General features: G+C 47.0%; 1 protein-coding gene across 1 annotated transcript; it reads right to left on the bottom strand.

The window, feature by feature from the left end:
• Nucleotides 1-5200: 5200 nt before the first annotated feature.
• On the bottom strand, nt 5201-14729 carry ZCCHC9 (zinc finger CCHC-type containing 9). The gene is made up of 5 exons (XM_064140269.1): nt 13831-14729; nt 12575-12725; nt 12216-12308; nt 11171-11239; nt 5201-7313 (listed from the first exon to the last, which is right to left on the bottom strand). Exons 1-5 carry the CDS (start codon nt 14173-14175, stop codon nt 7198-7200), a joined length of 774 nt encoding a protein of 257 aa, XP_063996339.1. The 5' UTR covers nt 14176-14729; the 3' UTR covers nt 5201-7197.
• Nucleotides 14730-17064: the final 2335 nt, after the last annotated feature.

The following is a 17064-nucleotide window of genomic DNA, read 5'->3' as shown; positions in this document are numbered from 1 at the left end:
TAAACTTTAAGAAATACAATTTCATCCTTCCCTGACTTCCCCCAAAAAAATCTGTGTTGTGGTGAGTTTATCCTACTGGGGGGGAGGGATCCAGCCAGGGCAACAACCTCTGTGCAACTTCTAAGACAGGGGGATTCAGACTCCTAGCACACAAACTTCACTTAAACTATCTACCCAACTTTTAAATGTATTTGTGCATACTATATGTCTTTACATGTAGCACCTCTGCAGCAGCTCCTACACCTTTTGGCTACAGGTACCTTTGTGCAATCATCTAAAAAGATTAGTGGATGCATTTCACAAGTAGTTTTGTCTAGCAGTTAATGACTATTGACAACCTGTGCAGCTGCCTCAGAGTGTAGTGCAAGCATTGCAGTGCCTTTTCCACAGCAGTCACTGAGGCAGAGAACAAGGACGAGTATGTGCTTCCAGCCTCACCCAAGCATGGCGATTACCCGAAAACAGCTATTGCCTTATAAAACAACACAGTAGTCACATGTAGAAGCCTGACAAGCACTACAGTGCAAAGCAGATCAAAGCAACAGGTATGAAACTCAGGGCTGTCTTATCCAGTGACAGTTTTTTCCTCAACAACCTCCAGAGAGGCACTACGAGGAGCGCATGACTGCGCTGGAGAAAAGGCGGCTGGGTTCAAGTTGGCAGGACGCATACTAGCACAGCCTGCTTGTGCTCCACCGTGTTGAGAGCAAAGGTGAATCCAGCACTTCTTGCAGGATTTCTTCTGCCACAGGCATAGAATCACAGAATCAACCAGGTTGGAAGAGACTTCCAAGGTCATCCTGTCCAACCTAGCACCCAGCCCTATCCAGTCAACTAGACCATGGCACTGAGTGCCTCATCCCGTCTTTTCTTGAACACCTCCAGGGATGGTGCCTCCACCACCTCCCTGGGCAGCCCATTCCAATACCAATCACTCTCTCTGTGAAGAACTTCCTGCTAACATCCAGCCTAAACCTCCCCCGGCACAACTTGAGACTGTGTCCCCTTGTTCCTCTGAGTCATCCTGGTTTTAGCAGGCCCTCTCGCTGAGCAGAAAGAGCAGTGATCAGCAGCAGGAAGGAAGCAGTGACTTTCCATTTCTCCCAACTTGCACATCATACACATGACTTAGCAGTCTCTCAAAGGAATGTTCTGCCTCTGCCTGCAGCAGCACAACTGGGTGACTGTGTCCTATGTGGAGCCACAGACCCACAGCAGCCATCTCCTCAGGAGAAGAGGCTGTGGTCGCAAACCACTGCTCCCACATTGTACTGTCTACAAAGAGTCACAAAACAGTTAAGGGTTGAAAGTGACCTCTGGACACCAGTCCAATACTTCTGCTCAAGCAGGTTTGCCTAGAGCAAGCTGCACAGAAACACGTGTAGCAGACTCCACAACCTCTCTAGGCAGCCTGCCCCAGCACCTTCAAAGCAAAAAAGCTTTCCCTTAAGTGAAACCTCCTGCATTCTAGTTTAGGCCCATTGCCCTTTGTCCTGTCACTGGGCACCACTGAGAAGAGTCCAGCCCCATATTCTTCACCTCTGCCCTTCAGGTATTTGTATCTATTAAGATTCTCCCTCAGTCATCTCTTCTTCACAGTCTCAAGTTGTGCCAGGGGAGGTATAGGCTGGATATTAGGAAGAAGTTCTTCACAGAGAGAGTGATTTCCCATTGGAATGGGCTGCCCAGGGAGGTGGTGGAGGCACCGTCCCTGGGGGTCTTCAAGAAAAGACTGGATGAGGCACTCAGTGCCATGGTCTAGTTGATTGGATAGGGCAGGGTGATAGGTTGGACTGGATGATCTTGGAGGTCTCTTCCAACCTGGTTGATTCTATGATTCTATGATTCTCCAGGCTAAAAAGTACCTATCACAGAATAGATCCATTTGGAAGAGACCTCTAAGACCATCCAGTCCAACCCTTGACTCAGCACTGAAGGGTCAACACTAAACCATGTCCTTAAGCACCGGGTCCACAATGAAGCTTAAATCCCTCCAGGGATGGTGACTCCACCACTACCCTGGGCAGACCATTCCAATGTCTGATAACTCTCTCTGTGAAGAAATACTAATACCCACCCTGAACGTCCCCTGGCACAGCTTGTAGCCATTTCACAGTATCACAGTATCACCAAGGTTGGAAGAGACCTCACAGATCATCAAGTCCAACCCTTTACCACAGTGCCCAAGGTTAGACCATGGCACCAAGTGCCACATCCAACCTTGCCTTGAACTGCCCCAGGGACGACAACTCCACCACCCCCCCAGGCAGCCCATTCCAGTGCCCAATGACTCTCTCAGTGAAGAACTTTCTCCTCACCTCCAGCCTAAATCTCCCCTGGCACAGCCTGAGGCTGTGTCCTCTTGTTCTGGAGCTGGCCACCTGAGAGAAGAGAGCAACCTCCCCCTGGCCACAACCACCCTTCAGGTAGTTGTAGACAGCAATAAGGTCATCCCTGAGCCTCCTCTTCTCCAGGCTAAACAATCCCAGCTCCCTCAGCCTCTCCTCGTAGGGCTTGTGCTCGAGGCCTCTCACCAGCCTCGTCGCCCTTCTCTGGACACGCTCAAGCATCTCAGTGTCCTTCCTAAACTAGGGGGCCCAGAACTGAACACAGTACTCGAGGTGTGGTCTGACCAGTGCAGAGTACAGGGGCAGAATGACCTCCCTGCTCCTGCTGACCACACCATTCCTGATGCAGGCCAGGATGCCACTGGCTCTCTTGGCCACCTGGGCACACTGCTGGCTCATGTTCAGGCGGGTATCAATCAGTACCCCCAGATCCCTCTCTGTCTGGCTGCTCTCCAGCCACTCCGACCCCAGCCTGTATCTCTGCATGGGGTTGTTGTGGCCAAAGTGCAGCACCCTGCACTTGGAGCTATTGAACCCCATCCCATTGGCCTCTGCCCATCTGTGCAGGCGGTCAAGGTCTCGCTGCAGAGCCCTTCTGCCCTCCAACTCAGTCACATCTGCCCCCAGCTTAGTGTCATCTGCAAACTTGCTGATGACTGACTCCATGCCCTCATTCAGATCAGAGGATGGGGCCCAGCACAGATCCCTGAGGGACACCACTAGTGACTGGCCGCCAGCTGGATGTGGCACCATTCACCACCACTCTCTGGGTCCAGCCCTCCAGCCAGTTCCTAACCCAGCACAGAGTGTTACCATCCAAGCCACGGGCTGACAGCTTAGCCAGCAGTTTGCTGTGGGGGACAGTGTCAAAGGCCTTGCTGAAGTCCAGATAGACCACATCCACAGGCCTCCCCACATCCACCAAGCGGGTCACCTGATCATAGAAGGAGATCAGGTTAGAAAGGCAGGATCTGCCCTTCCTAAACGCATGCTGGCTGGACCTGAGATCTTTGCCATCCCTCAGGTGCGCAGTTATTGGCCACAAGAGAACCTGCTCCATCAGTTTCCCTGGCACTGAGGTCAGGCTGACAGGTCTGTAGTTCCCAGGTTCCTCCATCCGACCCTTCTTGTGGATGGGGACCATGTTGGCCATTTTCCAGTCTCCTGGGACCTCACCGGTGAGCCAGGACTGCTGGAAAATGATGGAGAGTGGCTTGGCCAGCTCAGCTGCCAGCTCTCTCAGCACCCTGGGATGGATCCCTTTAGTTCTGTCACTTGCCACCAAGGAGAAGAGGCTGACCCCTTCCTTGCTCCAACTTCTCTTCAGGTAGTTGTAGAGTGATGACATCTCCCCTCAGACTCTTCTCCAGACTGAATCACAGATCCCTCAGACACTCCTCCTAGAACAGGTGTTCCAGGCCCTCTCCAGCCTCATTGCCCTTCTCTGGACATGCTCCAGCAACTGAACGTCCTTCCTCTAGTAAGGGGCTCAGAACTGAACACTGTACTTGAGGTATGGCCTCACCAGTGCTGAGTATAGGGGGATGGTCACCTCCTTGTTCCTGCTGGAACCTGTGTTTCTAATACAAGCCAGGACGCCTTTGGCTTTTTTGGATACCTGGACACGCTGATGACTCATGTTTAGCCAACTGTCAACCAATACCTCCAGGTCCATCTCTGAGCCCACAAACCACACATCCCCAAGTCTGTAGCTTACCATGGGGTTGTTGTGACCCAGGTGCAGGACCTGACACTTGGCCTTGTTGAACTTCATACAATTAGCCTTGACTGATAGGTCTAACCTGTCCAGATTCTGTTGTAAAGCTTCTCTACCCTCTAGTAGATTGACACAGCCACCCAGCTTGGTGTCATCTGCAGATTTACTGAGTGTGCACTCAATCCTCTCATCCAGATCATTGATAAAGGTATTAAAGAGGACAGGCCCAAGTACTGAACCCTTAGAGACCGCACTAGTAACTGGAAACTAGCTCCACTCACCACCACTCTTTGGGCCTGGCCATCCAGTCAGTTTTTAATCCACTGCAGAGTGCACTTATCCAAGCCTTGTGCTGTAAGCTTCATCAAATCTCTTAGACTCTCATAACAGATGCTCCTGTACCCTAATCAACCATGTGGCCTCCCACTGTACTCTCTCCAGTAGTTCTGTCTCTCTTGAAATGGTGTAGGACTCTTGGACTTTCAAGAGGTTCATTCCTGCACAACTCTCCAGGCTGTCCAGGTCTTGCTGAATGGCAACGCAGCCTTCAGGTGTGTCAGTCACTCCTCTCAGTTTTGTGTAATCAATAAATTGCTGATAGCACACTCTATTCCTTTATCCAGGATGTTGAGGAAGATATTTAACACTATACCAACCCCAATTCCTTATCTGGGAAGCACTGGTACTGCCAGGAGGGGCACCAAGAGGCACAGTGCACAGCTTCAATTTCCTACAAGTAAAACAACATGTTAAAATATCAAAGCGTTTGTAACAACAGGAAATGATCTTAAAAGATGCCTTTAAAACATTATACTTATTCATATAATAAAAAGGCAAACACTCTTTAACCTGGAAAAAATGTCTGCTGCAAAATGTCCACATTAAAGGGCTACTTTGAGCTTTAATCCAACAGATAAAACTCCGTAATTGATTCCATCCACATCCACTCCTCTTCCCCATTTAAACATGTGTTCTGATTATCATAAACTGATTATACATGCCCTGTCTTACTGAACTTATTACACCTTTGTATCAAAAGTAGAACCAGGAAGCCTAAAATTAGAGCTCTTACTATTTTACTTTTTAACAGTCATCTGTTGATGTTGCAGAGGGGAAATTAATTGATGCAAGATGGTATTTTCCAAAAATGTTTATTAATTTTGCTATTCAAAACTCTCACCACCCCGACCACTAATGTTAGTAATATTTTGGTTCTTACATGGTCATAGAAACATTCTATGGATAATATCCAGATCTAGTAATAACCAACAAAACACATAAACATTTAATTGTACTGCAAGAGAAGATTCCCATGGTCAAATGCCGCCTGTGGCCAATATGCTGCTTGCCCAGTGGATGGGCTCAAGGAGCTCTTTCTGCTTGTGACAGCAGGCAATGGAGAATTACAAAGTGGCATTTAAGCATTTACTCACAACTTATTATTACCCGACTCATGGGGCTTAGCCACAGTCCAGACAGTGCCCAAATGCTTTCAGGGGACTCTGTCTTGTCAGACGTTGAGACTTAATTCTTCCCGGCTTCTGGGCAAAGAGGCAGACAATCTCTGACCTTCTCTCCTGGCTTCTTCTGGATGATCTGTATATATGTCCAGGAATTCTAAGCAGGACTTTCAGGTGTAAAGACAGATGTTGTGCAGTCTCAGCATGATGTCACACTGACCACACAGGCTGATCGTGCGCAGGCATCCAGGTCTGCTCCTGGTAACTCACGGCAGTGGAGTTTACCAGCAAACAATAAGACAGTAGGCAATTGCAGCAGGCATCGGCAGAGACAGCAGGGGAGCAAAGCAGCGAAGCAAAGCAGGTTGCTTACCTGCCTATCTCCTTTTACCAACGTGAACCGAGATTGACTGCCCTTTGGACACAAGAATAGCCAATCAGGATGGCAGTTAGCCAAACCTTACCATATTAGGCAAAGCCATAGGCTCTCTTTTCCCTCATTTGGGAAAAGCACAGGCCTTGCACTAGGCAGGCACAAGTTAAGTGTGTGCACCTTGCTCACCACAGGACCCTGGGCAGGCCAGACTCAGTGGCTACAGGTCCTTTTGTGTCCGTTTCCCATGCTTGCCTCTGGTGGAGCAGAAAAACATGCCTAGGCAAGGCTGGACATGCGTATTTTGGGCCTACCAGGACTATCACAACAACTGAAAATAATTAACATGTGCAACTATAGACTACATTCACATAATTAAATTCCTGTATTAGGGGATTTGTTTTTGCTGTAAGAAAAGAATGCCCAAACCTAGTTTCTGTGGCTAGTCCTAAGCAGTTCAGAAGCCAGTCCTGAACTGAAGATTGCACTTTGGTGTTTGCACTCAAGCGATGTATGGACTGTGGGGATGCTTTTATTGAAAGGGTAAATGAATAATTGAGAAGCAACAAGCTTACCACTGGGTGGCTTCCCCATTACTGCATAATGCAAGCTGAAGCTTCTAGAAGGCACATTTAAAATCTCTGGCATACTGAAGACTCATATTTGCCCAATGGTAAGCCACAGCTGCAGCAGAGGACCAAGCCTCGTAGCTACGCCTTGTAGCACTGAACAGAGACCCTGCACAACACCTGGCAGAGCTGTGTCAAGGTGCGAGTTCCAAACGAAGCACTCTGTGTGAGATAGGCTCAAGGTGCACTGCTTCAGGAATGCTGTGCTCCCTTGTTCATCTCAGGTGAGATGACCAGACACAAGAGAAAGCCCACCACCACTGACTGCAGAGGCTGAGTTATGACAGCACCTGGAGAGCTGCGGCAGGAATTCTGTTCATGAGCTGGTTTCTTATCTATTAAAAAATAAATAAATATGCCATTAAGCAGGCAGATACAACACAAAGTTTACTCCGAGCTCACCAATGGATAAAAACTGGAGATTTTTGAGCATTTTTGTTTGGCAGAGAGGTATCAAAATAAAATACACACTTGCTGTATTTCTGTTCCCAGCTTTTCAGTGAGCTAGGTGAGCCTGGGAGGCAATTCAGAAAAATAAAGGGGAATTTTGAAAAAACCATTTTAGCAGCAGGAGTCTGCTGGGTGTCCTGAAACCAGCGATCCACTCTGCCTAGTCACTGCTCTGGAGTGAAGGAATGCAGAGCAGCCATGGTTTACACTCAAGCTGCCTTCAAAACGTAACAACTTTGGCCACTTTTACTTTTGGTTGTTGCTGCTTAGGTGCTTCTGCAATTTCTTCATAATCTGCGCTCATTCCAAGGGCCCAGCGCCCAACCGTGACCTGACCTGCAGAGACAAGAGATTATGGAAAGGCTAAGCATCACCATTGCCATCAAACTTTCATACTTGAGGATGATTTGACCTGCAATGGCTTGTTATTAACTCACCAAAGATCGGTTTGGTTGGTTCTAGCTCTGAAGCCACCTCCCCTTACAGAACCTTTTTATTTTAAAAGCATTTTGTAAACTCCCTTTCCTCCCCCTCACAGACTGTCAAGCTCAGAAACCATAACTACATGTTTTCTCCTATTTAACTGTCACAAGAAACATTCAAAGAGCACGCAGATAACATATTAGTTCTCAGATAAATCTGAACAACTTTCAATTAAGATTCTAGAGTATGTTAAGGAACTCTGGATATAAAGAAAATACCTTCTCTATTATACAGGTGAAGAAACTAAACCCGGGGAGGGACAACAGAACGAAATTCAAATTTCTCAACTCAGCATCTTACTTTTGCTGTATAAACACTATTTAGACCAATTGCCACTAGTTTCCTAGAGAAAACACTGTTAACCAATGGTATTTCTTTTCTGAGTGACAATCTAATTTTGAGAGCAACAAAAAGTATCATACAGACAAACAATTGTTTACAGAATTACAGAATGTGAGGGGCTGCAAGGGCCCTTGAAAGATCATCCAGTCCAATCCCCCTGCCAGAGCAGGATCACCTATACTAGATCACACAGAAACACATCCAGGTGGAGTTTGAATATCTTCAGAGAAGGAGACTTCACAACCCCCCCTGAGCATCCTGTTCCAGTGTTCTGTTGCCTTCAGAGTGAAAAAATTCATCCTCATGTTTACACAAAACTTCCTGTGCCTCAACTTCCACTCATTGCTCCTTGTCCTGCCTTTGGGCATCACCAAGCACAGCCTGGCTCCATCCTCCTGGCACTCACCCTTTACATATTTATAAACACTGATGAGGTCACCTCTCAGGCTCCTCTTCCCCAGGCTAAAGAGACCCAGCTCCCTCAATGTCTCCTCATAAGAGAGATGTTTCATTCTCTTAACCGTCTTTGTGGCTCTGTGCTGGACTCTCTCAAGCAGTTCTATATCCCTCTTCAACTAGGGGGGCCCAGAACTGGACACGGTACTCCAGATGTAGCCTCACCACGGCAGAGTAGAGGGGCAGGAGAACCTCTCTCGACCTACTAGCCACAGCCCTTCTAATACAACCCAGGATGGCACTGCCCCTCCTGGCCACACACTGCTGGCTACTGGTCAACCTCCCAGATCCTTTTCCCCTTCCAACAGGTCAGTCCCCAACCTATACTGATCCCTGGGGTTGGTCTTTCCCAGCTGCAAGACTCTACACTTGCCCTTGTTGAGTTTCATTCAATTTGTCCCTGCCCAACTCTCCAACCTGTCCAAGTCTCACTGAATGGCAGTACAGCTTTCTGGTGTCAGCCACTCCACCCAGCTTGGTGTCATCCGCAAACATACTGACAGTGCACTCAGTGCCCTCATACAGGTCATTCATGAATATACTGAACGGAACTGGTCCCAGTACTGACCCCTTTGGGACCCTACTAGTCACAGGCCTCCAACTAGACTTCATCCCATTGACCACAACTCTCTGACTTCTTTCCTTCAACCAGTTCCCATGCACCTCACTACCTATCACCCAGACCACACTGCCTCAGTTTAGCCAGAAGGATGCTGTGGGAGACAACGTCAAATGCTTTACTGAAACCAAGATAAACCACATCCACTGCTGTACCATCATCAATCCACCTGGTTATATCCTCATAAAAGGCTATCAGGATGGTCAAACATGAAGTCCCCTTGGTAAAACCATGTTGACTGCTCTAATGACCCCCCTATCCTTGATATGCCTAACTTGAATTAAGTTCTGTAAATTAAAGCAGGCCAAATAACTCCACCTAAGGAATCATAAACTGTAGTTCCTCAACATCTTTGCCATCAACTAGTCATCTTCCTGTAGTCTAAAAGTACTTTGCAAGACGCACACTGATTTGAAGAATATTACAATTCTCTTCAGTCGTGTCCCCATTCCAATTACTTCACTTATTTTTGTCTGGCAATGCTAGTTTTGAAACCTCAGTGTAAAGAGGAACGTGTCCCTTGGGAAATGACATGGCAGCTGTCAGTCTCCATTATAGATAGAGAGTTTCTCAAAAAAAAAGACATAATAAGAAATTACAGTTCTGCTTCACAAGTGATTTAGAGCCTTATGACCAGAGACACCAGCACTGGACTGATGTAACAACAGCAGACTGACAGCAGACCTCCCTGGTAACAGTTGACCCAGCTTGGCACAGTGGTGTTCCCTACTAATGTTTCTGTTCTCCTATTGCATCTGTACAGATTTTTGTTACAAAAAGTGTTAACCAAATCAAGGTAGTTTGCCACGAATGTAGGATGCAAGAATCCAGTAAGGCCAAGTTACAGGCTTTCAACTCAGCAGTCATTTGAGCGGGCACTGCCCAACAACCTGCTGCAGAACCACAGAATCACTGAAGGTGGGAAAAGACCTCCAAGAGCATCGAGTCCAACCGCTAACCTATCACTGCCAAGTCCACCACAAACCATGTCTCTAAGCATGGTATCTACACAGTCTTTGAATACTTCCAGGGACAGTGACTCTATTGCCTCTCTGGGCAGCCTATTCTAGTGCTTAATGATGCAAAGAAATTTTTCCTAAGCTCCAATCTAAACCTGGTGCAACTTGAGGTCATTTCCCCTTGTCTCACTGCTTGACAGGACTAGGGGGAATGGAGTGAAACTGGAGATGGGTAGGTTCATGCTGAACACGAGGAGGAAGTTCTTCACCATGTGAGTGATGAGGCCCTGGTATGGGTTGCCCAGGGAGGTGGTTGAAGCCCTGTCCCTGGAGGTGTTTAAGGCCAGGCTGGATGGGGCTCTGGGCAGCCTCATCTAAGGTAGGGTGGCAGGAGGGCTGGAGCTAGATGATCCTTGCGGTCCCTTCCAACCCTGACTGATTCTATGATCTCACTAAAATCTCCTTTCAGGTAACTGAATAGAGAAGGTTAATCAGTAGGGGAAATTAGAAATCTTTTCATATCTGAAGCTTCTGTCACGATCACTTGTTCTAAGCTAGCAAAGCAACACACATCTAGAATGTTACATATGGTCTCAGATGCCATGCTTGTATCTAGAATCAAACACAGAAAATAGCTAAAGCATAGGCCTCTCCTGCCTCTCAGTATTTCTTAGAGGATTTTTAAAAAGGGGCTTAGTAGGACTGAAGTTCTATAAACAATACAAAGTAGAGAAATGCAAAAATCTGGCACCACTTCAATAACAGCATTATTCTTGCTTCATGCTTTTGCTATTTTTACTTTTCTTCAAAGTATATAATGTAATTTTTCCACCCACATAGGTAACAGAAGAACACGTAAGTAAGCAGCCTATTAGCTGGTGAATCCAGCTGGACAGATCTTCTGTTTCCTTCTCTTCACCTGTCTTGAATGACTTGAAAACTTGCCTGCACAGGCACCTTTTGCAAGCTGCCAGTGAGACTACCCTGCAACTGACACTATGTTTAGTTCTACCACTTGACACATAAATCATTAAAAGAATAAACCAATTTTGTTCTGCAGCTGGTAAGTTGTAGAACATCATAAACACTAGCTAACAAATACACATTGGTTCACACTGCCTTCAAAAACCCCTAATTCAGATTTTTCCTCTAACAGAAAGTTCAAGTTTTGCATTACACCTTAACACAAGCACTCATTCCCAAAGGAAGGCAAGCTTTGCTATTTGCAAACTCTCTTCTCAAATTCTTTTTCCTGAACAAAGTCTAGTAAAGCAGTAAATAAACATTATAGAGCTGGGCTCTCAAACTCCACTGCACACCTCCCTGCATCTCACCTGCATTCTGTTTCTCTGGACAGTCTTTTTTGAAGTGTTCCACAGAACCACAAAGTTTGCAACCACCACCTGTTAAGAAGGGAAGTTGTTACTCATTCTTGCAAAGACAAGCAAACACAAAAAAGCCCAAACACAAAACAACCCACCAACGCTGTTTTACTTTTATATGTGTAGTGAGAAATCTTGTTTTACTTATCTGTAGTGGCAATTTGTAAATACAATAAAGAAATGAAACGTGCCTATGGACAGGTCTGTGCTCCTCAGCACACTAACAAGACATGGTGGAGCCACCACAAACTGAGCATTTCTGATGTGCTGGAAGTCCTCTTTGAGAAACAACATTAATTCTTCTGAAATCTATACTCAGAGGAACTTCTGAAATTAACCAGAGGTTCTGACAAGCAGATAATCCAACTGCAGGTACTGAGACACAAAATATAAGTTCCACTCATAATTCAAACCCTGAAAGCAAAGTGATTTTTTAACCAATGTAACTCTGCTGTGAGATCACTCTTGAGTTTGCCAGACTGGTGTTTGTACTTGGAGACAGAATGTTATTTCTTAGTACCAACAGAGAAAGGAGACAAATCAAAATGCAAGTGAAAGCTTCAAACTTGTATTTCTCATTTATATCACTTAAAATGAAAATGTTCCCTTTCTAGTGAGCCCTTGTTTTGAATGAACAAGTCTTAAGCTACAAAATGAAAGTGTTTCTATCACATAGTTTTAGCGTATTTAAATACATGCTGACTACATACACACAGCCTAATATGATTGAGCCTTTGAGTGTCTCCTCATATTGCAAGAACAGTTAAGTTCTCACACTGTGCATCTCAGCTCATTAACACTAAGCTTACAAGCAGAACAGAGGTTCCTAGATATTCAATATTAACACTAAATTCTGCAGTTAACCTGCTTTTACCAAGACTAAAAGATGTTTGGAAATTCCCTTAAGTCACATCCCCATTCACTTGCAGTGTTACTTTGTCTCATATCAAGTAAGTATGGAAAGTGTGGTCTAGTTTAAGAAAATCAGTAAATTGACCTTCAGCATACAATCCCTTGGGATTGTCTGGACATGACCTTGATAGATGCCCCATCTCACCACAGATAAAACACTTCGCATATGGAAATGCCCCTGCAAAAACCACATACAGTTAACAATCCACACAAAAAATGCTGTCAAGTCAGACAAACTGAAAAATGTGTCAGACAACTGAAAAAATGATGGTATTTTATCACACTACTACACTAAAACCCACTATACTCTCCTAGGTTCATTGTTACATTACTGCATTCCTTTAAACATGTTAACCTATCCTTTTAGAACAGTTACATTACTAAAGCAAAAAGCTTGCACTTGGGAAACTCAGACCAAAGACCAAACACAATTTTCTCACTTACCCACAGCTGGATCTACTTTTGCCCTGCATTTGCCAATGTCATGTTCTGTGGATCCGCACCGGTAACAGATTCCTGTACCCATTTCTTCACTTTCAAGTACTGCAGGGCAATCAGCAACACCATGTCCAGGTTCTCTACAGTGGAAACATACCTTTGAAAATAAAAAGTCAGTTACATGTACCTTCACAGACAGCTCATGCATTAAAACACTGCACTTACAAGTGACAATGGGAAAGAATCAATTTACTCCTATTATCTGTCATCCATAGCCAGTTACTAGACCAATGCCTCTCTTGGCTGAAACCTTGAGGGTACTACCAGACACCCACCTCCAGTGTTCAGATTTGAGGTTACTCTGGCAAAAAAGATTCTATGACTGGCATTCAGAGACTTGAAAACCTCAGTCTAAAAATGCCTCTGGATTTAATTGTGCCATATCAAGGGATTTTTTTCCCTCAAGGAAATATCTCCAGACAAAGCAGACATTGTACCCTGTCACAAAATAGCTGCCAGTAGCCTGTGCTATTAAACCATACTACTACTTTTCTTCTTTTACCAGTACTTTTCTTCTTTTGCCAGTAATAAATTATTCACTCACAAGTGGGTGCCCTAGATGAATGATAACATTTACTGAGTACAGCACAATTCCTCAAGTACTCCTTTGGTTAAGTGCTTAGGTAAATGAATACAAGCAATGTTATGCCAGTCCTATAACTTGATCATTGAAAACTTAGGTATGTCTTTACTATGTTCTCAGATTACATTCAGTGGAAGTTTATGCTGAAGATCTTAAATTTGTGGTTTCAGATGGCCTCATGAAAAAGTATGCTGAAGATCATAACCCAATTCTCAAGAAGACACTGTGGAAGGAGACTGGAACAGGAGAAATATTGTACTGATGAATCACATATAGAAGTACACTGAAATAGTTTCCCCCAGGAGAGAAGAGGGGATGGGAATTCATCAAAGAATAGCAAGAACACTGTTGAACTGGAAAATCCATGCCAAAGGCTAAGACATAAGCTGATATTCACTGTTTCTTTCCAAGTTGAACTAGTTAAATTCACTTTATTAACCTGAAATGTGACTTGAGAGCATGCTACACTTCCAGCAGAAAACACATTCAGTTTCCTCACAGAATCATCTCTTGGCAGGATCGAATAAGCCATCTTTGTGCCTTCCACGCAGAGCTTTACCCAAGCTTTTAACAAACTTTCTCGAATATGCTGACACTCAGGGTTCAAGGCAAAACTCACCATAGCATTTTTCTTCATTTCTTTTCTTTTCAGCCTCCTATCCTCCCGCCTCTTGTCCTTCTTCAAGGCTACTGCTACCTCCTTCTCCAGCTCGGCACTTTCTGCTTCGGCCACTTCGCCATTCCGCAGGCTTTGCTTCAAGTACGCTGCAAAGCCATTAACATCTTCGTTCAGATAGTCTTTCTTCTTTTTGTTCTTCTTTTTACTTTTCTCTTGTGCCTTCTTCAAGGAAAGGGGGCCTGAACGGCCCTCCTGCTCAGAAGGGCCGTTCACCATCGCCTCCCAGGGAGTCGCCGCCAGCGGCTTTGAGCCGGGAGGGCCGTTTCGCCGAGCCCACCGGGTCATGGCAGAACCGGCAGCTCCCGGAGTAGCCCCAAAACAGACACAAACACTTAAATATGGAGGGCCGCACACACTCTCGCCCCCGGTGTGCACAACATCCCCCTCGCCGTCTCAGCGAGGCGACTTTCCGACACCGTTTCCACGGTGTACAACCCCAGCCACTGGCGCTTGCGCTGCCGAGGCGGCTTACCGAGCGCAGCGCGGCCCGTCCCGAGAGGCTGCCCCGCAGCCAGAAGGGACAGGCAGGGGGTCCCGGACCGCAGCGGCAGGAGAAGGGCCGCTCACCACAGCCCGCCGCCGCCGCCGCAGACCCCACAGCCCTGCAGCTCCCCCACTCCGCTCTCCCCGCGGCGCGCCGGAGTTTGCGTAGCACGCCCCTGGGTCGGCGCCGACGTAACTTCCTGCCGGCCGCCGCCTGTCCGCCCGTTGCGGGCTCCGGGCGCTGCGTGTCCGCCGGGCGGTTCGTGCTCCCCGCGCCGGCCGCCGCTCCGCACAGGCGTACCGGACCGCAAGAGGCTGACTGATCGTGTAAGACCGTGAGGAGAGGAGCAGGAGCTGCGTGCGCAGGGGGGCTGCCGCACCGCTCTGCTCCACTGTAGGAGGTCCTCATTGTCCCCAGAGAGGAGGGGAGGGAGGAGCCAGGCAGGCTCAGGGGGTACCTTGGTGCTGTGGTTCACTGCCCTCTGCAGCCTCTTGCTTGTCCGATAGAACGTTGTGGCGCACGGACTTGATACACCTTATATCGAGTGCGCTCTGAGTGAATTGGAATTGTACTACCAGGGTGCACTCCGTGAATAGTTTCATCTGTAGAATGGTAGTGTGGTTGCCTCACAGAGAATCACAGTATCAATCATCTTGGAAAAGAACTCTGAGATCAAGTCCAACCTAGCACCTAGCACCATCTAATCAACTAAATCATACATTCAGCTAGGTTGGAAAAGACCTCCAAGATCCTCCATTCGAACCGATCACCCAGCCCTATCCAGTCAACTAGACCATGGCACTAAGTGCCACATCCAGCCTTTTGTAAAACATTCCCAGGGACAGTGACTCTACCACCTCCCTGGGCAGCCCATTCCAATGAACAATCACTCTTAATGCAACGAACTTAACATCCAGCCTAAATCTCCCCTGGTGCAGCTTGAGTCTGTGTCCCCTTGTTCTGTTGCTGTTTGCCTGGCAGAAGAGACTGACCCCACCTAGCTACAACCTCCCTTCAGGTAGTTGTAGACAGCAATGAGGTCACCCCTGAGCCTCCTCCAGGCTAAACAATCCAGCTCCCTCAGCCTCTCCTCACAGGGCTGTGTTCCAGGCCTCTCACTAGCTGTGTTGCCCTTCTCTGGATGTGTTCCAGCATCTCAACATCTCTTGAATTGAGGAGCCCAGAATTGGACACAGTACTCAAGATGTGGCCTGAACAGTGCTGAAGACAGGGGAAGAATAACCTGTCTGATAATCATCTCTGTGAAAAAATATTTGCTAGCGTCCAGCCATGTAACCATTTCCTCTATCCTGTTGCTTGATACCAAGGAGAAGAGCCTGCCCCCCTCCCCACTGCAGCCTCCCTTCAGCTAGGTATAGAGAGTGATCACGTCTCCCACCAGCCTCCTTTTCTCCAGACTGAACAGCCCCCAGCTCTCTCAGACACCGCTCACAGGTGCTCTGGACACATTCCAAAACATCCTTCGTCTAGTGAGGGGCCAAGAACTGAACACAGTACTCGAGGTGTTCCAACACCTCAGTGTACTTCCTGTAGTGATGGGCAGAACTGAACACAACACTTGAGGTGTGGCCTCACCAGTGCTGAGCATAGGTCACCCCTCTGTTCCCGTTGGCCACTGTGTTTCTAATACAAGTCAGGATGCCACTGGATTTCTTGGTGAAAAGACTCTCTTTGCAGGTGGGAAACTCTGCCGGTGCAGTTACACCAGTTTAAATGTTCATACTGTTCAGTAAAGTCAGTCCTGTTTAGTTAGGTTTTATCTTTCATCAAGATCAGTGCCAGAGCACCAAATTGGTCCCTACCTCCATCACTCATCAGTGAAGCTGATCCAAAACTTCAGCTAAACAAATATACAGCTGGTTTTCTCAAAGAGGATGGCTGTTTGAAGTGTAACTTAGAGCACATTTTCCCCTCTTTGGATCACGCCCCTAAGGTTCACAAAGTCTGCAGGACTGTGGTGTTAGAAGTCCCTGCTTTGCAGAGAAATGAATGTTTTTAAACACAGTAAGATTCTTTTTCTTAAGCCAGTCTTCTGTTTCTTGTATTTTTATCATTTCCCTAGGCTTTTATTACCTTTTCTAGTAATCACATTATCACAGTATCACCAAGGTTGGAAGAGACCTCACAGATCATCAAGTCCAACCCTTTACCATAGAGCTCAAGGCTAGACCATGGCACCAAGTGCCACGTCCAACCTTGCCTTGAACAGCCCCAGGGACGGCGACTCCACCACCTCCCCGGGCAGCCCATTCCAGTGTCCAATGACTCTCTCAGTGAAGAACTTTCTCCTCACCTCCAGCCTAAATCTCCCCTGGCGCAGCCTGAGGCTGTGTCCTCTTGTTCTGGTGCTGGCCACCTGAGAGAAGAGAGCAACCTCCTCCTGGCCACAACCACCCTTCAGGTAGTTGTAGACAGCAATAAGGTCACCCCTGAGCCTCCTCTTCTCCAGGCTAACCAATCCCAGCTCCCTCAGCCTCTCCTCATAGGGCCTGTGCTCAAGGCCTCTCACCAGCCTCGTCGCCCTTCTCTGGACACGCTCAAGCATCTCAATGTCCCTCCTAAACTGGGGGGCCCAGAACTGAACACAGTACTCAAGGTGTGGTCTGACCAGTGCAGAGTACAGGGGCAGAATGACCTCCCTGCTCCTGCTGACCACACCATTCCTGATG

The sequence above is a fragment of the Pogoniulus pusillus genome, chromosome Z, assembly GCF_015220805.1.
Source record: "Pogoniulus pusillus isolate bPogPus1 chromosome Z, bPogPus1.pri, whole genome shotgun sequence".
NCBI lineage: Eukaryota > Metazoa > Chordata > Aves > Piciformes > Lybiidae > Pogoniulus > Pogoniulus pusillus.
Note: the sequence above shows the minus strand (reverse complement) of the source record. Positions and strands in the feature narration are given on the sequence as shown.

Bases quoted from the DNA above. Each gene is read 5' to 3' on its own strand.
- ZCCHC9 (XM_064140269.1), bottom strand. From the start codon at position 14,175: ATGACCCGGTGGGCTCGGCGAAACGGCCCTCCCGGCTCAAAGCCGCTG. The intron at 12,309-12,574 runs GTAAGTGAGAAA...TGGTTTTTGCAG, and splicing joins AAAAGTAGATCCAGCTGTGG to GGGCATTTCCATATGCGAAG. The intron at 7,314-11,170 runs GTGAGATGCAGG...TTGTCTCTGCAG, and splicing joins TCCAGAGAAACAGAATGCAG to GTCAGGTCACGGTTGGGCGC.